The sequence below is a fragment of the Oryza glaberrima genome, chromosome 5 (genome assembly GCF_000147395.1).
Source record: "Oryza glaberrima chromosome 5, OglaRS2, whole genome shotgun sequence".
Classification (NCBI taxonomy): domain Eukaryota; kingdom Viridiplantae; phylum Streptophyta; class Magnoliopsida; order Poales; family Poaceae; genus Oryza; species Oryza glaberrima.
The window spans coordinates 7,170,494-7,193,140 of NC_068330.1; the positions used below are offsets into that span (position 1 = coordinate 7,170,494).

Below are 22,647 nucleotides of genomic sequence, written 5' to 3' on the forward strand. Positions count from 1 at the left end.
TGGACAGGTCAAAACTGAACCTGTTGCTGTGCTGCAAAGGAGAATGGTGCCTAGAGGGGAGTAGCAGTAACTTAGTGACTGATTTTGTGGCAGAATTTGAGTCCTACTGATGCAACTTGGGAGGATGCAACAGTGAACCAAAGTATGTTTCCAACTTTTCATCCTTGAGGACAAGAATGCTGCTAAGGGGGAAGCAATGTCAGGACTCAGCCTGGAAATGAGATGCAGCGAACTGAAACTCTGAATACTCTGAACTTTCTGAATGTTTGAGTTATCTGAAGATTTGAGGAGGAGATGTAGACTTTCAGGAGGATTATGAAGATCCAACGACAGACAAACCAAGCAAAGCGATATCACGAAATCCTAGCCATTAATCGATGTCAGGGACCATTGTTCTGGTCATTCTTTTGCCTTTTTCCTACTTTTGAGCTGTCTGATGCTTGAGAGCTAAGACTACCTCACTTTCTATAAAAACGAATTGCATCTGAGAATGAAAGAGATATCAAAACTCGCAATTATCTTATCTTAGGAAGTAATCTAGATTTAGGAATCCTAGTTTAGGTCCTTGCGGCGCACACCAAATACGTTTTATTCTCTGAAATTGGGTTCCATTTCTAGTAAAATATTTCTCTGATCTTGACATGAGGGGGATGGGAAGTAGCTTCCTCGCGCCGTGCACCACTCTGAATCGCCGCCGTGCGTTGCCGCTGTGCGCCGCCGTCCTCTTCTGCAGCAAGATCTGCTGGAGGTCAAGAACCCATGGACAGGAGAGAGAACAGACATGAGGGGAGAAGAGAAAGGAGAGGAAAGGAGAGGGGAAGGAACCTGCACTGCCGCCGCCACCGGTGCGCCGCCTCCGTCGATGCGCCGCTTTTTTTCACCCGCACGGTCCGCTCTCTTCACGGATGCGTGAGACAGGAGAGGGAGAGGGAGAGGGGGAGGGAAGCGGTATGGGCTAGGGGTGGGGGAGAGATGGAGGGGTAGTTGGTGGCATTTGCGGGTAATTTTGGTTCAACTTTCGGGGTACTTTTGAAATTTGGTTGGAGTTGAAGTTGTGAAGCGACGGGAATGCCGCTCCACGCCGCTAGTACAATCTTGTGGATCGATCCGGCCTACTCCGCTCCATTTTTTTGTGGAGCTGGACTGTTTGGTTGTGCACCAGTCAGATCTGAGGCGAATCTAGGAGTGGGAGCTGCACCAAACAGGCCCTAGGTAAGAGAATACCTGGGTGTTACACCCTCTAGGATGGCCTCAAGTATAGCAGCTATACCATTTTGTGTATTAGCTTCAGATAACCAGACTTTGTAGACCATGACCATCCATGCTTCTACCAATAACATCAACAATAGATCAATGTCCTTGGCTGAATCAAATTCAAGTGAACAAACTATAGTGAATTTTGAAAGTTTGCACCGATTGTATTCAACTCCACCATCAGTACAGCCTTGTGCACCTCCTCTAATAAATGTAGCAACATTATCCTTCTGAAAGAAATCGTAGCATCATTATACACTTCAGTAACCATTTGCCCCACTAATGTAGTTCTCTTTGTTGATCGTAGAGGGCATGTGTAGTGCTCAATAATGTGATCCACCAATCTTGATATTGCCGTGGCATAAGCTTGGATTGTATTTCCATTGGTAGGAAGCGAGCAACCTACAAGAGTGACACTCAAGATGGGTATGTTTTCTTTACTATGAAATTTCAGCAATTCATGCAACCATATCATCTCTGGAAGATCTAGTGCAAACATTGCCATGTCAATTTTACAGGTTTGTGATGGGGATCGATTTACTGCAAGAGGCCTTGTGGCTGGTTTGAACCGTACCAAGTCGGGTTGAAGTAAGTTCGACCAAGGGCAAACTTAACTTTAATGGTTGTTTCTTTCTCCTATTACTTCAAAAATAATAAAATAATACCGCAAGTGTCCAACACCTAATTACCGGTTTTTTGCCATGCCCTAAAGCAGATACGCGTTTTTATGGTGTCCCCAACTAATTACACTTTTTTGGATGTCCTGTAGCAAATTTTGTCTATTTTTTTTACTTCTTGGTTGGTTCTTTTCCTTATTCACATTTTCTGATTGACATGTACTTTATCCGTCCCACAAAATATAAATCTGGCTATGCTTCTGTCTAAATTATACTCCCTTCATCTATTTTTGATAGTCATATTTCATCTTGGCACACTGACCAAGGATAAGTAATTCTACTTATCATCCATTTAAATATGCTACTCCCTCCATTTCAAGTTATAAGATGTCTTGACTTTGGTCAAAGCCAAAGTGCTTTGAGTTTGACTTATTTTGTAGAAAAAATAGTAATATTTTTAACTCAAGACAAATATAGTATGAAAATTTATTCAATTATATATTTAAGAAAACTATGCTGGCGTTGTAAATATTACTACTTATTTCTACAAAGTTAGTTAAATTTAGAGTAGTTTGACTTTAACTAAAGTTAAACGTCTTATAACCTGAAACAGAGGGAGTACTGGTTATTCCTTGTAAACAAGCGATTCATTATATTTACATTTTTCGATGTCCATGTAGCCAATCTTGTGTGGAAGAATGGAGAGACACGTATTAAATCTGAGAAAGTCGTTAAGAGGATATGATTGAAATATGCCAATTAAAACTAAATTTTTCAGATTTGGAAATAGATGGAGTAGGGTTTTTTTTCCTGACGGAGTGCGAAGAAAATGGTTGACATTGTCTACGAAAAAATTGTTGTTCAATTAATATCCAACTATAAAGCTGTCCATAACACCATATTGATTCCTCGTCTAAAAAAGCATTAAGAAAATAATAAAGAAAAAAAAACCAAATATACTCCCTCTATATATTTTTTTTGATAGTCATATTTCGAAATCTAAAAAATTTGTTTTTAATAGGCATATTTCAATTCAACAACCTATCATTCTAATGACTTTCTCGAATTTAATGCATGACTTTCTATTCTTCCACACGAGATTGGCTACATGGGCATCGAGAAATGTAAATATTAATGAATTGCTTGTTTACGAAGAATGACTTTAAATAGATGATAAATAGAATTACTTATGCTTGGTCTATGTGCTAAAATAAAATATGATTATCAAAAAGTAGATGGAGGGAGTACCCCGGAAGCGTAGCCTATATATATCCGCCGTCTTTTCTGTTCTCCATCCGCATCCCCTTCCCCACCGTATCCGCGATTATCCAGCCCCAGCCGCCGCCGCCGCACCACCCCCCCCCCCCCCCCCCCCCCCCCCCCCCCCCCCCCACAACAGGAATGCCCTCATCGCTCACCGCCTCTCCGTGGCGCTCCGTCAAGCGCAAGATTTGGCCTCAGCACTGCTGCGCGGCCTCCCTCCTCCTCAACTAGTAGTAGCCGCCTCATCACGCGCCGCTCTTCCTCGCGGTCTGGGCGTTTCGTCGAACACCTGGTGGGCTCCCCCCTTCCGCCGCCGCAAGAACTCGATCGATCGGTCGGTATGACCGTCGCTTCCTCTGACGAGGCGTCCCGGTCGGTGCTGCGGCCGGCACCGCCCTTGAAGTGGGAGGACGAGGAGGCTCACGGTTCGTCGCCGGGAGGAGGAGGCTCTGCTGGTTGGGCCGTGGATAGCGGGGACCAAGAAAATGGTGCGGATTTGGGGCCGGTGATCGCTGTGGAAGGACTTGGTGGGCTCGTCCCACAACCCGAGGTGGCCGTCGTGGCCGTCGAGTTGCTGCCTCAGTTGGTTCAAGAACCGGGCAAGGTTTCCCCAAGAATCCATGAAAAGGCGAATTCTGGGGAGGGTGAGAATGGCGATGGCAAGTATCGTGTCGTCTACACAGCTGGCCGCCGCAAGAGGTGTCTCATCTCGCCGGGAGGCAGCGACGGCGACAGGATCACACCTCGCGACCTCGCCGTCGCCTTTCACGGCCAAGAGGCAGGCCAGGTGGCTCCAGAAGCTGCCACCGCCGCAATCGCCGACGGTGCTGGTGTCGCCGTCGATTCCGTGCTCACCAAAATGCAAGAACTGGTGAATCATGGTTCATGTGGCAATGGCAAGAACAATGTCCGAAAATCCAGGAGAATCCACATGAAGCAAGCTACTGCCGTGCCTGTTTCCGATGAGCTCAAGAATCTTCATAGCCAAGAAGCAGAGGCTGCCCATGGCAAGATCACCGATCAATCTGATTGCGAGATTAAGAAGGAGCCTCGTCAGAGTTGCATGTCCTCTATTGTTGGTTCTGATGACAGCCACATCAGTGGCCTGTCCACCAGGTTGCAAAGCTTGGGGATCAACATCACCAGTGTGACACCGATCCTTTCAAAGAATGTATCTAGTACTGACTGCCATCCCAACCAGGCCCGGCTGTTGCTTTCGCGCCACGCGGTGGAGGGCTCGCCGCTTCTGGGGATGCTCACACCGTTGGAGGATGCCCTTGTGCACAGTTCAGGGCTACCAATCGAGGTCCTTGACAGATATGGCTGTTCCTATGACATGTTCCTGAGGTATCTCGACTCCACCACTTCCTACAGACTTATTGTACAGTGGAGGAATTTCTTGGAAATGAGCCACATGATCCCAGGTGATTTGGTGAAGCTGGGTGCGTTTCGCTTCGAGGGGCAGCTTGCGCTGACATTGTTGCATTATGGGAATGCCGGTAAGGCGAAGAAGGTCCTTGACAGAAAACTTAAGGAGAAGAAGGTGGAGTCAAACTCCACTGTGACAGAGAAAAGCAAAGAGTTGACTTCCAGGGAGACAGAGGAAAGCAAGGAGGAGTTGACTTCCAGGAAGACAGATGCAAATGATGAGGAGAGTGCTTCAAGTGTGGCAGAGGCAATCAAGAAGAAGTGGCCATCTGAGATGCTTGAGGCAGCGGAAACCTTACTAATGCTGTCGTGTTCTGGGGATAAACCAAAACCATCAGAGTGATTCTCAATTTGTCCGGAGCAATGTGCAAGCAGTTCCTAAGCAGTTCTATTGTCAGAATTTATTCTGAAGGTTTCGTAGTTCTCAGCTCATTTTTGTGACTTGGTGCCCTGATCACTGGTTTGTGTCCTGGGCTGTCCATAGAATATAGATACTTAAGTAGTGATTCTTAGTATTAGGTATACTGTCAATATACCTCAAATTAGACAGAGTTTTTGCAATAAAGTGGGCATTTAAGCATATGATTTGTCTGTTGTATTAGTTTTTCACCCTGACAAATTATCTGACTAGTTTACACTTCTCCTAAAACTGATTTGAATGGTTATTTCTATTGTGCATATTTTGTTATCCTGTGTGGAGCTATTCTGTTATGCTACAGTTACTTCTCCAATTGCATGATTGCTGTGCTGAATCTTCAGAAGGCGCTTTGCAATTTTCTTTCTAGCCTGAATTTTGTTCCTGAGGTAACACTTCTATGAAATGCTTATTAATATTTAATTTGTACTGTAACTGTGCATAGTCATGAGCAAAGTTTTGTGCCAATGCATGCATGTAGGATGTGTCGCTTTTGCTTCATTCTATTACTGTTCTCTGTTTGGGCTGTAGTACTCTAACCATCCAATGTCACTGAAACATCAGAACAAACCATTGAGTCTTGTCTGTCAGGTCTAAATTGGTACTACTAGCATAACCATATGTAATTCGATTGAACCCTAGTTTGAATTCAGAATGTTCTTAGTATTATATTTTATTCATTGGGTTATATAGTCTGGTAAACTTTCTAGTAATCTTAATTGATGTTGCTAATATCTGTTTATAATATAATATAATATACTATGGTTTAGGATGCCATGAACTTAGTTGCTTTCTGGGTCTAGAATTGTTACAACTTACATAGTCCCTAATTTGCTTGAAATAGTTGGCACACGATACTTCGTTAGTTGTGATGAATTTCATCTGTGTTGAAAAGAATGGACACTTTCTCATCTAAACGATGAAATTTTCCTATCCTTTTATTTGGAAGAGACCTAGTAGGAAATCTACTGTGTTGATCTTGTTGCAAAAAGTTGCTTCAGGTTACCATGTCAGTTCTGACAACTACATGAAAGGCCCTACCCTCAACAGTTTTCAGGATGTCTTGCTACTGATTCCAGGATACATGATACACTGTGCCACGTACTTTCAGACATCCTAAAATATTGCACCTTTATTACAGTTTTCACTTTTCAGGATGTCTTGCTACTGATTCCAGGATACATTAGCACTAGATACACTGTGCCACGTACATTCAGAACTTTTGAAAAATGTCACACCTTCACAGTTTTCAGGATGTCTCGCTACTGATTTCAGGATACTTTAGCATCAGATACCCTGTGTCATGTGCATCCAGAAATTCTGAAGAATGTTGAATTCTGAATAATGTTTGCCCCTTTACAGTTTTCAGGATGCCATGCACTGATTTGACTTTGTCACCTTCACATTTGTTCGTAAGATATTGAGCTGTTGTAATTGTAAGGATTGCATTCACTGAAGATTATTTCTGTAGAAAAATAGTTGTGATGGTAAGAACTGCAAAATTCCTGGAGAACGCTAGCGACAGTACTAATCTACAAAGGTTTATCATATTATTACTTTAGTTACTGATACATTAGCACTAGATACACTGTGACATGTACGTCTAGAACTTCTGAAAAGTGCCTGGGGATCTAATGAAGAGCTGATTTGGTAGAAGGGAGCTGGAGAAGAAACTTGTGAATGGGAAATATTTTCCTACAGATATTTCATTTATATTCAACTTAATGCCTGAAAAGGTTTGAAAGGTCATAGAGCTGGTGTTTTCCAGTGACATTTTTTTCTTCTGCAGTCGTGATGCTGATGCATGCTCTTCGACAGATAAACAATCAGGTCTGGTCAATATCGACCCTTTATTCATTTACACTTCTTTGTACTATTGCCAGTGTTTGTTGTCTTGCTGAATTTGGGTTTTGTCACTACCTGATATTTTTATTACCATGAAAATATCACAGTCAGTCTCCAGTCGTGGTGACCATTTTCCACACGAGGAACAGATGCTGGAAGATGACCTGAAGATTGCTCTGTTTGCTGGTGACCTGAAGATGAAGTTTTTATGCTAGCTTGCTAAATTGCAATTATAATTTCTTAATGGCCAAACATTCTCTCATGAATTGCGTCAATCAGAGAGGCCTGACCCACTTCCAGAAGATTGCGTGACGTGCTGTGTGAATTGGATCCCAAGATGTTCTTCAGAGGTTAGCAGGGCAGTCAAAAATACTGGCTGCTTGTTATCGTCAGCATCAACTTGTTCTTGCCGTCGTCATGCTGGCACAAGCCTGCCCATGTCACCACGATCTCGTCACCGGAATTAATTCCAGGTCCCATTTTGTTGTTATCTCTGAATTCCAAGTCAAAATCAAAGCTTTCTTTCACTGTTAATCGTGTGGATGTGGAAGGATGCATATACAAATATATACAATCAGAAGCTACTGCTGCCGTTCTGCACCGGCCCCATGGAGGAAAAAATGACCATGATCAAGACAAAACCTCAGTATCTGTTGGGTCTTACACGGAGATATATTGGTTGCAGAGACATCTGAACCTGCAAATGCCTACCATTTTGTTGCCTGGTGCCGACATTGCAAGCAGCTGATCATGCCTTTGCATGCATTCCCATTGAATGGATCAGCATTGACAGAATGACAGCTCTATTTGCAAAATGTTTATTTTTACATTGTAGAGATAATTTCTTCACTTTGTGAGATGGCAAGTTAGATGAACCACCTTTGTTTTCAACCATATCTCGTAAGCAGAAATGCACACCTATATTGACTAAATCTGTTGCAGGGCCTTGGCTTTTCCATTGCATTAAAATGAACTAAAATTTGTGAGCTTATGACTAGCTTAATACTATTATATCACTTGTGAACCAGCTGTACCTTGTTGTAGACCATGCCTGACCTTTTGTTGCATGAGAACTTGTGTACTGAAGTCTGAAGGGACACTGTACTCTATGTCGGCTGGTCAGGATTAAACCATTTCAACGCATTCCAGCAGTAAGTCTTCAGTCACAGTCTCTGTTACTGAACGTGTTACCCAATAATCTTGTGTTGACTGGAATTGTTCTTCTGAACCTACTCATGAGAATCATTGAGGGATAATGATGTACTCCTACCACTGCACTCTGACTGACATCTCACTGGGCATGCCCCTGTTTGTGAGCCACTTTCATGTAGGAGTATTACCCAAGAATCATATTGACTTTGAGAAACTATCAATGTGAAGTGTGATAACTCGTTCTCTCTCTGTACAGATTCATTGTATTAGGAGGAGTTACATCTCCAAGATCGAGTTTTTTTTGGGACGGAGAGTAGTACCTCCGTATTAAAAGAAACCTCAGAGCAATAGCCAACTGACGATTTTTGAACTAAAATAAGAGGCAATTCTAGTGATCCATACTGTTTTGATACATGCACTCCCTCATATTATAAGGTGTTTTATGTTTGTTTTAATTTATACGTTTTTGAGTTTAGCAAAATTTATAGAAAAAAACATAGTGCTATCTACTATGCTAAATTAGTTTTATTAAATCTACCACCGACTATATTTTTTTATAGTATATTCGTTATGTTTTAAAATGATTTTCATTTTTCTATACACTTGGTCAAACTCAGAATAAACTAAAAAACACAATATGGAACGGAGGGACTACTTAAAAAAACATCAGCACAATAGCGAAATGACGTTGGAAGTAAAATAAGAGGGAATACTAGTACAAATAATGTTGTGACACATGGTATTCAGTACAATTCTGTTTATTTGAGGAGTTGTTAAGTACAATTGTACAGTAAAATTGTACATTCGGTGAACTAAAGACATCAACCTGCGACTGAAATCATGGCATATATACTAAACTTAACACTATAAGAGATCAGAACAGCAACATCTGGCGAATCAATCCTGTCATACAGTACACCAAGAAGTTTGAATTTTCTTCACATATATCCACATTTGAGTTCCTACCTACACATGCAACTCTCTTCAGCACATGCAAATACACAGTTACACGCACAAGCCTTATCGCCCATTGTTTCGCTTATATTTATGCTTATCCATATAGTTTATAAGAAAAGATAATTTATAGATAAAACTTTTATATATCTGCATTTAGCAATTCAAAACCAAATGCTGTAAAATAAACCACAATAAAAAAAAAATCAAAAAATCAACTCCAAAATTAAGTTTTAAAATACAAATTATAGTCTATAAGCATAAGCATAAGTGAAACGACGAATAAATTAGAGTTGGCAGGGTACCCCACATCTGAACCCCTATATATACACAAACACAAGACCTAGGATCACTCATACCATAAGCAATCCAATCCGATCCGATCCAATCCATCCAACAACCACCAAATCACTTTCAGTTCTCACACAAAGTTTCAGATAAAATTCAGCTATCTGAAGACATCAGAAGAAGTAGCTAATTTAAGCTAAGCTAGAGAAGATGAAGAACAAGGGCAGCAGCTGCAGGTATCTTCCTCACTCTTCTGCACCATGCGCCACCGACGGCGCCAGATGTTTCCGCTGCGACCACCGGCCGGCGATCGACGAGATCGTCAGGGAGCAGTCGCTGGTGACCCAGCTGCGCGCCGTCGTGCTGCCGGCGCTGGAGACGAAGGCCGACGACGGGCGGGCGGAGATCGTGGCGCAGCTGTTCGGGAGCATACTGGATTGCTCCAGGAAGGTGATCTCTGCTCTGAATTCTCGCTACGTCGGAGAATCACCTCCTGACGATGATGAGATCGTCGACAAAAGGAGGGCGAAGAGGAAGAACAGTGAGGGCAAGAAGGGTGATGATCAGGTGAAAGTGAAGCCACATGAGCACAAGAGAAGGTATGATTTAGCATTTTTTTTTCCACTATTCATTTGGACTAATTGCTGTGATTTGTACAACAGTTGCTATTCATCCATGTTCTTTAGCTTGCTTAATTGTTGTGTGCAATAATCATAGTTGCATATATTATAGTTGGATTAATTGTCACCTATTAAGAGGATAGAGACATTTTTTATAAGAGTAATGACACTAGCTGTACTAGCTAGCTTTTTTTTTTCTTTTTTTGAAAGATCACTAGCTAGCTAGCTAGCTAATGTTGAGTGTGTGAATGACACAAGTAGCTAAAGCATATGTTGCTCTTCATATCTTTATCATTCCGATATATTGCTTGTAGATACCTATATACATGTTGATCGATGTTGCTATATATGAAAGGTCCGTTTCCTAATAAAGTGAGTTCGATCTTGATCTACTTTGGATTGTCTTTCCTCATTGGCACTGCACTTAGGACTCTGAATTGCCTCAGAAAATTATTTGAGTGTGCATGTGTAGATGATTTGAAGTTGGTCTTGAAGCTAGCATTATGTTTCTATTCATGTAAATATTTCCTAATTGAATTAATTTTGCCCCTCATGTTTCAGCAGGAGATACACTAACTCAACATCACAAATCACAGCTGTTCCACATTATGACGGTCATCAATGGAGAAAATACGGACAGAAGAATATTAACAACTCAAACCACCAAAGGTATATACACATATATCCACAAAACCTCAATTATTTCATCTCTCTCTCACACACACATCAAGGTTCCGTTTTTGTGCCCAACATACGACGCAACTAATTAATTAAGTTTTGGCAAAGAGAATTCTTATGGCACAAGCACACAACTAACAATTTGCAACATAAATTAATAAGCAGGAGCTACTACAGATGCACCTACAAGCATGAACAAAACTGCAAAGCAACCAAGACAGTGCAACAACTGGACAGTGCCGGCGAAACCATCATGTACACCGTGGTCTACTACGGACAACACACCTGCAAGACTAACATGAGCAATGCTCCTCTCCATGTTGTTGAAACAAGTACCCCTCAAAGCATCTCAACAACATGCTGCTCTGATGATCTTGGCGATTATAGCCAAAAGATGGAGAACATGCACACACCAGAGTTGGCAGAAGTGTGCTCTGATGAGCTTGGTTCTTACCATGCAATAATAGGGGCAGAGCACAGTGCACTAGGGTTGGAGGATGAACACATGCACAAGCTGCTCGACACATTTGCATGTGGAGCATTAGATCTGGACAGCTGGGAGATTGATGCAATTGTGAGATCTGGTTTCTGCTAGGTGAATTTTGATGCAAGTCGCTGTGATCAGTTTTGGTGCTTAGATGGAGTTTTTTTGTATTATTTGTGGTTATATGGTGCTTACTGAACTTTGGTGAATGCAAAATAAATAGTTTAGTGCTTGCTAGATAGCAAGTTAAGTTAAAAAATATAGTTACTTACATTATTTATATATGTAAATTGGTATTGTAAGGTACAATCAACAACCTTGAAGAATTTTGTCCATAAATTTTAAGTATATATGCATGCAGGTTGAAGATATAAAACACACTGTCTATGATGAGTTGACACTATATATAGGATGAATTCAGTGTAATAATGGGTCTATTTGGTGTACTAACAAACGAATGATGATGCACATAAGACCATCTCTCTTGACCCATGTATAGTACAAGGAACAAGTAGCCATGCATGGCAACGAAAATGAAAAAATATGTTTGTGTTTGACATAATGTCAAAACAGGCATGATTTACCTAACCCTTTTTAACTTGTACGACTTGTGTCAGTAATATTTTTTTAATTATTTCTGACTTTTCGAAATGGTTTCATATGTATCAGTAGTGATTGCTTCCTATATGTCATATAAGAGTGTGTTCTATACTACATGTTCCCAACTTCTACTCACTCATTTTTTACATGCATGCTTTCTGAACTTATAAACAATACATTTTTTTAAAAATATTCCTATAGAAAAGTTGTCTTATAAAATCATATAATCTATTTTTCAAGTTTTTTTATAGCTAATACTTAATTAATCATCCGTTAATAGCCACCTCGTTTTGCGTGTGTAGGAGAGAAGTTCCCAACCTTCTGTCCTGAACACACCTAAGTAGACAGTAACACATTGACTTATTACTAGTTATCACCCTTACATTTGTTGGTATATACATATTTATTTCCATATGATGCATGCTAATTTCTTTTTTTTTGTATTTGTATAATGAGAAAATCTATTCTATACCACTGAGTTTGTTCGAGTTCAACGATTTACCATTGACATTGTCCCTTTCTATAATATACCGGCAACTTTATCGATTGTTCTACAATACGCCATTAGACTAGACATTTTTTTCAAAAATACCTAAAATACCCTTATGGATATACAAGGTTAACAATTGATTTATCATATTAGAAGTTTCAAAAAAAATTAAAAACTTTTATGTGACCTCCTTATATAACATGGAAGTTCGAATAGAAGTTTCAAGTTTTTTTTGCATTTATATTTTTAAAAAAATATAACTTATTTGTTATATGCTATATAAAATACTTTTTTATTGATGTTTTTAATATAAATCATTTTTCATACACTACATAAGATATTATTTGCTAGAGAGAATTTATTCTATACCATTGAGTTTGTACAAGTTGAACAATATGTCATCGATATTGTCTCTTTCTATAATATACCGACAAATTTATCAATTGTTCTATAATACACTATTGGACCGGGCCTTCTTTTCAAAAACACCAAAATACCCTTAGAGACATAAAAGATTAACAATTGATTTATATCATTAGAAGTTTCAAAAAAGTATGAAAATTGTTATGTGACCTTGTTACACAACATGGAAGTTTGTATACATGTTTCAAGTTTTTTCTGGTATATTTAGTCTTTAGAAAAAAATATTTTTATGTGGTATATGAGAGAAAATTTGCTTATACGTACAATAGATAATAGCAAAATTTGCTTATACGTTCAATTAAATCCTTGTTCTCTCCAAGGGAGTCAAAATTCGTGCATCAAGCATGTCCCAACATTTCTACTAGTATATATGTTTTCCTCCTTCCAACACCTATACATAAAGCATAATCAATTAATATAAATTATTTAATTGGTGTTAATTATATCGCACGACTAGAATGATCATATCCACTGAATTGTCTTATTTTTGTTCTCTTCACGTGCATAAAACCTATAAAAAGTACACTATGCTAAATAATAGCAGATACAACAATCAAACGTATAATAATGCATTTCTAAAGATAGAAATAAACGATACCACTTCCACAGAGTAGAGTTGCACACACTAATCAGCATGCAGGCTGCTACTACTACGGTATCTTTTATGGATATTTTTTTTGCTTTTAACCTACTTTTTTTATATGAAATTTGGATATATGTTTTCCTTGATTAGATTCAATCACCAAACAAGTCCTTCTTATCAATATTCCCACATGGATCCACTCTTTTCAATTGCATCATTTAGCTAGATGTATTCTGGTTATTTCCTTTTTTTTTTACTTTAGCATATTATGGATATTTTTCATATTCTATATAATATTTGTGTGGTACTATACCTGTCTGGTATAATACATTGCGTTGGTTTGAATTATTACATCATCTTAAAAATTGTATCCTAGTACAGCTACATTACAACTACTTGATGAGTGATTGTGCTTTCTGTTTAAAATAGGACACACATGCAAAAATATGGTCTTGGACCGTTCATATTTTCTAATCTAGTAGTATTCAATTAGGAATACTAGAATATTTTCTTCACTGTTAGTAGAAATCACAAATCAACAGCAGATCACTTCTACCGGTAATAGTACTAGCCATCGAATATTACCGGTATTGCCATTGGTGGATATGAAGGTTTTGTAAGGCACATATTTGGTGCAGAAGCTATAATATATATATTTCGTCCATTTTAAAATATAAAACGTCCTTGTTATTTATTTTCGACTGATATTTGAACTAAATGTTTTGTGTCGTATATATAGTATCATTTTATATTTGTGTTTTAGAATATCTTCATATGAGGTTATTAATTAGTTCTCGTACTTGTTGATAATATATTATAAAAAATCAATGATCAAAGTATAATAATGCTGAAGACCTTGTAAAATGTTAATATACTCATTATATTTTATTTTAGAATGGAGAGAGTAGTTGCAAGAAGTTAAATATGTGTACAACACTACTACTGTATCGGTTATTTTGCCAGAAGCATGTTCTGCACACCAAACAGAGGTGATGCTGATGGCGTCCTAGGAAGACTATTTTGTTTGGATTGGGATTAATTTGTTTGTCCACTTGCTAAACAAATCATTTGGGTCTTGTGCTGGCAACACACCATAGTTTACTTTATGAACAAATTAAATATAATCCACTGAAAGTTCGATATGAACTACAATATAAGAAAAAGAAATGTGAGATGGACCTGAGTAGTACGTACTCAAATGCGCACATGTGCAAGCATGCATCAACACAGAAAGACGATTGGACAAACTGATAGGAGTTAGATATAGAGAGATGCTCTTTTAAATATATCGACATGCCTGCTCCATCTGGCAATATTAAATACAATGATAATATTTGGTTAAAATTTTTAAACTTCGATCATTTTGTATGAGACTAAGTTTATAAATCTAATAAGTTTGTGATATTACGATAGTATTTTTAAATACACATACCAATTTTAAACTAAACATTTGAGAAATTATAATTTTATCAAAAAAATATTTTCTAAATTTTATCATAGCTGTCAAATACTATTTATGGATTTAGATCTAAAAGTAGCGAACGGTTTTAAACTAGCTAATCTCTTGCCGACGTCAGTTACGTTATGGATCTGGTGAGACGTAGTGTATTGTTCTGATAAAGTTCTTCACAAGGGTTGCAAAATATAATGTCGACCTGGCCATGCACAATATAATATGGCCTCTTGCAATTAATGAATGATGACATAATCAAGATAGATAGGTGAAACACGATCACATAGTTCATGAGGTGACATTCATTTATCTTGAAGTCTTGAACGCTTAGACACTTAGTACAAGATCGTACACGGATATCAGGGATTCGTTTTTAACACAGCTTAGAATATTTGATAAAAAGTTTACTATTGACTATGGCTGTGTTTGAATGTGTAAATTACTACTTTTACTAATTCATTTTTTTTGCGCACGTTTTCCGAGCTACTAAATGGTATTTTTTTAAAAAAAAGACTTTCTAAAAGAAAGTTGTTTTAAAACAATCATATTAATCTATTTTTTAAGTTTTTAGCTAATAATTAATTAATTATGTGCTAATGAATTTTTTAGTTTACGTGTGTGGGGATAAGTTCCTAAACCGAACTTCCAAATGCAGCCTAAGGAATACACCTAAAGAAACGTGTTCCTAGCATGCATCTCAGGATAATTTAGTATGGAGGAGAAAGATCAAAATACACCTTATTATTGGAAAAGTAGTATTGGTCGGTGGTAAGTAATGAGTATTGAAGGGATAATTTTCTTTAATTTGTTGACCACGAGTACATAGGAGGGTAGAGCTGAACTTATTTTGGGGCAATATTTAAACTCTATAATTAAACTTATTTTGGGACTAGAGGGAATACACTAGAAGAGACCTTTAATTCTTCCTCTGTTTATATGTAGTGGTAGTTTTTAATATTTTGGTTTTATCATCTGTAAATTTTTTTCAACATGATTTGAATGTTATGTATTTTATGAGTTTTTAATTTATCATAAAAAAATGTCATAACAAACAGATTGTGAAGATGAGAAGGGAACAAATCCCCCTCCCACCCCCCCAAAAAAAGGAACAAATGGAGTGATAGAAAATAGATAATATATATGGACTCTTTCAGTGGTGAGAGAGGACATTTTATCTTAATTAATTAAATTTCTTTACTTTATTTACGGTTTTTGACAGTCCTCTCTTATCTGACAGCTGGAACCTTTTTATTTTCGAGAAACAGAGCAGGTTAAAATTACATGTCCTAATACAAGAACAGAAAGAAAACTATCAGTCGGCATCTAAATGTTGTACATCTCACACAGGTTAATTCTCGTCGGCAGAGATAGGCAACTCCATCTGTGCGGTACGTGTCTTGAATTACCATGAATCACACAGGTTAATCGGAACTTCTGTTTGCTGCTGAAATATTCTTCTCTTCCTCTCCAGCCAGATATTCATATTCCATCACATTGTGAGAAAATGTTTCATCACCATTTCTCATTTTCTCTAAATTCCTTTGGCCGATTAATTGCTAGCAGGGCTCCGCCTTTGAATTTTGAAAGCCTTAGTACAAAGACTACAGATCTGAATTATGGAACATTAATAGTTACTCCATGTCCCCCTCGTTCCGATGAAAACTAGATCAACGCGCCATTGAGTTGAGAGAAGTTCCGATTGAATCCATTGAATTGAGTTGAGAGAAGTTCCATTGAATTTCAATATGAATCTTTGGGACTTCTCTTGATATTTATATCCACTATCTATGTAGCAGTTGGAGAGATAAAACTTAAAAGAAGTTTCCAACGATTAAAGATTATATTTAATTTCATTTTTTTTTTGGAAAGGATATCAATTGCTAGAATGTGATGCATAGAGATCTAGCTACCGATCATGCAAATTAATTAAAAGCGATTATATTCACAACTCCATTATTGATGTGTGAAACATCACCATTTGTTTCAGTAAAGATATGGGACGAATTAAAGGTAGTATATGGCAACTAGCTAGCTCGATCTATAAGCGGCCGCCACAACATTGTCCTGAATGGAGTTATTATAATCTCGGAATTAGCGGATAGATAACTATAGAGACTTTATTTTAGTTTGTAGTAGTTTATTGTGCGAGTTGGCGCTTAACTAATACACAGCGATTTAATTAAGAAATGTACCGTGCCAAGCTAGCTAGATGCATGCATTAATAGGGTACCCTGCAGAGTATTAATTAACTGAAATACTATCCCTTTTGTTTATCCATCTGACAATTCAACTAATATCTGATGGGAATCTAAGAGGGACAGTGACCGGGCACGCGTTAATTACGCCAATTTGCACTGCAATTGTTCTAGTAATTTGTCTGTTTTTAATTAGTTTATATATTTGATGGTGTGGCGCCAGCCTGAGGTTACTTGTGACGTTTTGAGCTAGGCCACTGATCCAGCAGGTTCAAATGATCAAATCATGCGAACGACATATATATCTATATATCATTCTCGATTGTGGCCCTGTTTAGATCCACTGCTAAAATTTTACACCCTATCACATTGAATGTTTGGACACATGCATAGAGTATTAAATATATATGAAAAAATAACTAATTACACAGATTGTGTGTAAGTTGCGAGACGAATCTTTTAAACCTACTTGCGTCATGATTTGACAATATGATGCTACGGTAAACATTTGCTAATGACGAATTAATTAGGCTTAATAAATTCGTCTTGCAGTTTACAGATGGATTATATAATTTGTTTTATATTAGACTATGTTTAATACTTTAAATGTGCATTCGTTTATCCCATGTGACACGCCAAAACTTTACATCACTGCATTTAAACACAGCCTGAATCAACAGATGGCCTATGCATGCAGCAATCCATCATGCAGTTTTGTATATATATTCTTAATTATTCCGTACAATTGAGCAATGTGCATGCCCGGAATTGCATGCAGTGTACAGCCAGCTAAATCCTAAAAACGTTTAATTTTGTGTGTACGGCATCGAGGACAGGTTCACTTAATCAAAAGAACTAATTAATTGGTTCTGAAGAGACTATTATGCCATCGATCAGCTAGCTGGCATGTGATAAATATAAATTAATTGCATTAACACCTTCACTTGCAATAGAAGTTAGTCGTGATGCAGTTCGACAGGATCAGGTGCATGCATATGTCAGTCAGGTCAGCCTGACGGAATTCAGTTCAACGGGGGGATTGAGTTGTTGAAAGATGATGAACAACGCTGAAGGATCGTATCCGGCGTTACCTACGCCTGATGGACCATAATCTTTTCGTTTATACTTATACTTTTTTCGTTTATACTTATACTTATAAGCTATAATTCGAATCTTTAAAGCTAAATTTAAAGTTGATTTTAGATGTTTTTTATTATAGTTTATTTTTTCAACTTTTGCTTTTAGATCGCTAAGAACACATATAAAAGTTTTATTAAGAAATCATTTTTCATTTGTAAATAAGCCAAACGATGGAGTCTTTAGTGTACTAAAATTTGAAGTTTACCCTTATTAATTTCAAAGTTAACTTTGTAGTTTTAGTTCATTTTATAACATTTATTTTTTATTGCTAAGGACACGTGTAAAAAATTTTACCCATAAATTATTTTTTGGTTACTAATAAATGATATAGATAAGTATAAATGATGTGGTACTAATGTATGGCTGCATGTGCCGAAGGTCTGTTTGGGCCACCGAATTGAGGATTGTTGTCGAGTCAAATTATTTAGGGAAATCAAAAGCTTTTGCACAGGTAGGACAATTGGTCTGCTATCACGAATGTTCTTCGCTTGGATCATTGTGGAAACAAAATCTTTAGGGTGGATAACCTAGCCATCTAGGTTGGTCCCATCTCAGCTTGTTGATCGTATAGGGCTACAGTTCCAAATTGGGAAATCCTGTCGCAATTTCCAGGGGATCCAATCCCTTTCATACAGTGTTTGGAGAGCTAATGACAGTATGAAGGAAAAGGATCAAATAAACTTTGTTGGAAAAACGGTACGGCGCCGTATTTCTAGACAGGGCTAGTGTGAATTTTGGGAGCTAGGGTTTTTTTTGCAAGTGTTGTGTACAATGCAAAATGGACATTTTATCCAAATTGGTAATTAAACTATTAGTATGTGAGTCGTTGGTCTGTGTATGACAATATAAACCAGGGTTTGAACTAATGTACTAATGGTCTTGGTAAACCTAATTATGTACGTGTGTGGTTTATATATATATATATATATATATATATATATATATATATATATATATATATATGTGTGTGTGTGTGTGTGTAAGCGGTCAGAAGAAAAGTCAAATGAGTATTTTAGACTGAGCAACATGGTTACGACTTGGATAACACTATAAAAAACGATTTAGTACACCGTTAAAGACGAACAATAATTGGTCGCATATGTAAAAATCGACCTCTATTTTCACACCTATATGCAAAAATCTATTTTTGAAGGCGAGCATCTTAAGAGGCCGCATATAAAATTGAGCTTATTTTCACGGGCAGTCGTCTTAAGGGACTGTATACAAAAATATATTTTCGCATACGGGCCTTAAGTGGTCCGCATGCGAAAATACCCCCTCTTCTCCACAGTTTTTTCTCCCCTCCCCTCATGATATTTTCCTCACCTTCCTCTCTTTATCTCCTCTTCTCTCCTCTCCTCTCCTTTAAGTGGGAGCTGGCGGCGGTGGGCAGCGGTGCCAATAAGGAGGTGGCCGGGAGCGGACGGTGGGCGGTGCCACCGCCGCCGGTGCCATCCCCGTCCCCACCTGGCACCAGCGACGAGGAGGCGGGCGGCTCTATCCCTAGCACCATCGCTGCAGACGACGGCGAGGCAGCTCGCTGTAAAAGCCGGATCCTCGCCGCCGCCTCCATTAGGAGCTAGGGTTTCAATTTTTCTTTTTTTTGAGATTTTTATTTTTCATGCGGCCGACATAAGCACTCACATGCAAAAACAACGATTTTCCATGTGGTTTCGCCACCCGTATACAACCACACAAAAAAATAGGTTTTGGTCGCATGGAAACAAAAAAGCTTTTTTATATAGTGTAAAGAGGGTAATTATAGGGTTCAGCAAGATACTGATAAATATTTAATCACTCTTGAAAACAAGCCTATTTGAATAGAGCCAGAATTGAGGCAGATAGGAACAATGCCTTAATTATAAGGGAGAAATTGAATGCATCTATTTTTATTCCAGAATCTCTAATAGTCTACTCCACATAAGGGTTAACTTGGAGATAATATGGCTAGAGTGTCAACTTATAAGCTGACTTTCACCAAACCAAGGGAGAAATTGAATACATTTTTTTTACTCCACAGAAGGTTGTACTATACACAGGTAGCCCAATAAGCTCTGCCCTTCCCCGATGCTCACCTCTCTTCCTCTCCCCATCCCCTCCCTCTCTATACGCTTCGACGGCGACACGACGGCTGTAGCTGCGTGCAGGCTTGTCTTGCTCTGCTCCGGCGGAGAGAGGAGGCCTCGTCGGCGGCCGAGACGAGAGGGACAAGAAGGAAATTAAAATGGAGGAAGGAGGTGGATGGGACCATGAACCGTGGCTCAGGAAAAAGGAGTGGAGGTGCGTGTTCCCCTCCAGGGGGTCACGCCTCCCTCCAGGGATGCTGCTCGGGGACGGGAGATCGATGGTGTGAGTGAAGGCATGAGCCAGGGCTACCTGTTGTACATGGCGTAACAGTTAGACAGTTCTTGGGCTAGCCCATACAGAGTGAAGCCTCTATCACCGATGTGTTGGCCCTCATTGTGAGTAAAACCCACATGCTCACTAAATTCAAATGCTCCCCAAAAGAACAAGGTCTAAACAAAAAAGCAAAAATGTTAATATTCTTTGGTAAGATCTGTTAAGTATGTAGGAAAGAAATCTATAGCTAGTCTGTATATTCTTCCAAGGATATGCACATCATGTCATTTTTTTTTTTTTACAGTTGCAACGTAAACACAATTTGCTAGTTATATAAAAAATACATTAGTTCTATGAATTTATGGCTATTATTTGTCTATCATTGAAGGCCTCATGCATAATCGATAATTTAGGAAACATATATAATCCTATGTACCTATACAAATCATCCCCACTACTACAATTCTCTGCTTCCTGGTGCTTCCACGTCACCCTTTTTATCCCCACCGTTGGATAAGCATCGAGCGCTTCCTTCCATCCGCATCGCTCCTCTCCTCCCCTCTCCCGCATCGCTACTCACCTGCCCCACCTCCTCTCCCGCATCGCTCCCCTCCTCTCCTCTCCCGCATTGCGCTGCTCCGCCGGCCCACACGCATCGACTCCCCTCTCTTGCATCGCTCCTCCCCTCTCTCGCATCTCACGCCGCCGCACCCCCCCCCCGCATCCTCGCCGCACCGCATCCACGCCGCATCCCGCTTCGCCTCATCCTCTTGCACCACTCTACGCCACGGTTCCGCTTCGCCTCCCCTTCTATGCCTTGCCACGTCGCACGCGAGGTCCGCTTCCCTCCTTCCCCCCTCAGCGCCACCCAGCCCTCGCTTCTGCGACCCACACCGCCCCCAACGACGGTTGCCTCTCCTTCTCCCACGCCGTTCCGATTCCATATCCGAGAGAAGCGAAATGACCGCCGCCCACTAAAACCAGACTTCATCAGCATCATCAAGACATTAATTTTGTTTGCTCATAATGCCATGGCGATATCATTGCGGCCCTTCGCTTATATTGCCAATGAAATTCTGCAATCCACCTCCACCAACTGCTTCGTTTCATCTGAATCTCCATTGCATAGGTACATATTATTGGATTTATTCGGAGTACAATGATCTTCTGATAGGTTTTTTCATCAGTTTGAATCTTTCATGTCTACAGAAGGGTATTTGTTTATGTGGTACCGACGGCCTTCCTTTTGAATTTGTTCTGTGGCTCCTGTGGATTTTCATTCAGGAAAGATAAATCTGGTACGTGCCTTTTCTCCCTTATGCTTTCACCCGGCTTTTGTTTCTTTCTACTCTTGATGATGAATGCTCAATTTGACCTATTATCTTTTTGTAAGTTCAACAATTGTTTACAAGATAAGTTCAGTTTGATTTTATTCGGTTATAGACACCTATTTATTTCGACTTATAGGATTCGTTGGTTTATGCTCTCGGGTAGAATGGATAATACGATAGGTTCTTCTCAACCAATTATACGTCGTCGTGGTCGACCACGCCGGCAGCCTTCTAATATCCCGATCCCACATCCTAATCAAACTATTGCTGCTGAATCTCGACGTAGGCGTAGGCAAGTTATCGATGCAAATAGGAACAGAGGTTTGTTAGAAGATTAACATTCCTACAAGTTGTCAGTATTTTATGCAGACAAAAAAAATGACTCACATTATCAATTTCATCATTTTTCCCTAGCATCAACCTCTGCAGATCAACGAATATTACGCCCACGGTTAATTGGTGAATCTTCTAATTCTAATCATATAGCACAAAATGAACCCCCTATTCATATTGGTTCATCTACATCCAATCAATCATTCAATCACAGGCGTAAGTTGTCTTTTCTACTCCTAGGATCTAACCACTTTAAGGTATCCATTTGCTGTAAAGATTCCTTCACATATACCATGACATACCTTTCAGGCACTATATTTGAACCATTGAATCTTGGTGGTCCACATCATTCTTGCAGCCACTGTGGTGCTTTTTTTTGGTATGAGGAGCGAACACGTAGAGAGAGACATACTTCAAATCCATCATATAATTTGTGTTACAAAGGTGGGAGAATATGGCTGCCACCTTATCAACCTCCTCCACAGCCATTGTTGGATTTATTGACCTCACAAAACAACACTCTTTCTAACCACTTCTTTGATCATATTCGGCAATACAATAGCATGTTTGCAATTACTTCAATGGGAGCTAAAATTAATCAGTCCATAAATGATGGAAGAGCACCATATGTTTTCAAAATTAGTGGTCAAGTCTATCATCGAATTGGTTCTCTGCTCCCACCACAAGGTCATCATCCAGAATATGCGCAATTATATATTTTTGATACAGAACATGAGATCTCAAACCGGATCAATGTTGCT

The 22,647-nt window shown here is 39.1% G+C and overlaps 2 protein-coding genes across 3 annotated transcripts; both read left to right on the forward strand.

Moving 5' to 3' along the window:
* The first annotated feature begins 3,273 nt into the window (after window positions 1–3,273).
* Window positions 3,274–5,155, forward strand: LOC127774534 (uncharacterized). The gene has a single exon (XM_052300794.1). It carries the CDS (start codon window positions 3,475–3,477, stop codon window positions 4,903–4,905), a length of 1,431 nt encoding a protein of 476 aa, XP_052156754.1. The 5' UTR covers window positions 3,274–3,474; the 3' UTR covers window positions 4,906–5,155.
* Window positions 5,156–9,285: 4,130 nt separating this feature from the next.
* Window positions 9,286–11,343, forward strand: LOC127774685 (WRKY DNA-binding transcription factor 70-like). Of its 2 annotated transcripts, none has more exons than XM_052300968.1 (3): window positions 9,286–9,815; window positions 10,398–10,505; window positions 10,680–11,343. In XM_052300968.1, the coding sequence occupies exons 1-3, from the start codon at window positions 9,427–9,429 to the stop codon at window positions 11,107–11,109; spliced, it is 927 nt and encodes a 308-aa protein (XP_052156928.1). In that variant the 5' UTR covers window positions 9,286–9,426; the 3' UTR covers window positions 11,110–11,343. The 2 variants fall into 2 exon arrangements, with proteins under 2 accessions (XP_052156928.1, XP_052156929.1); XM_052300969.1 differs by having other exon boundaries at window positions 9,287–9,815; window positions 10,401–10,505.
* The last annotated feature ends 11,304 nt before the right edge of the window (window positions 11,344–22,647 follow it).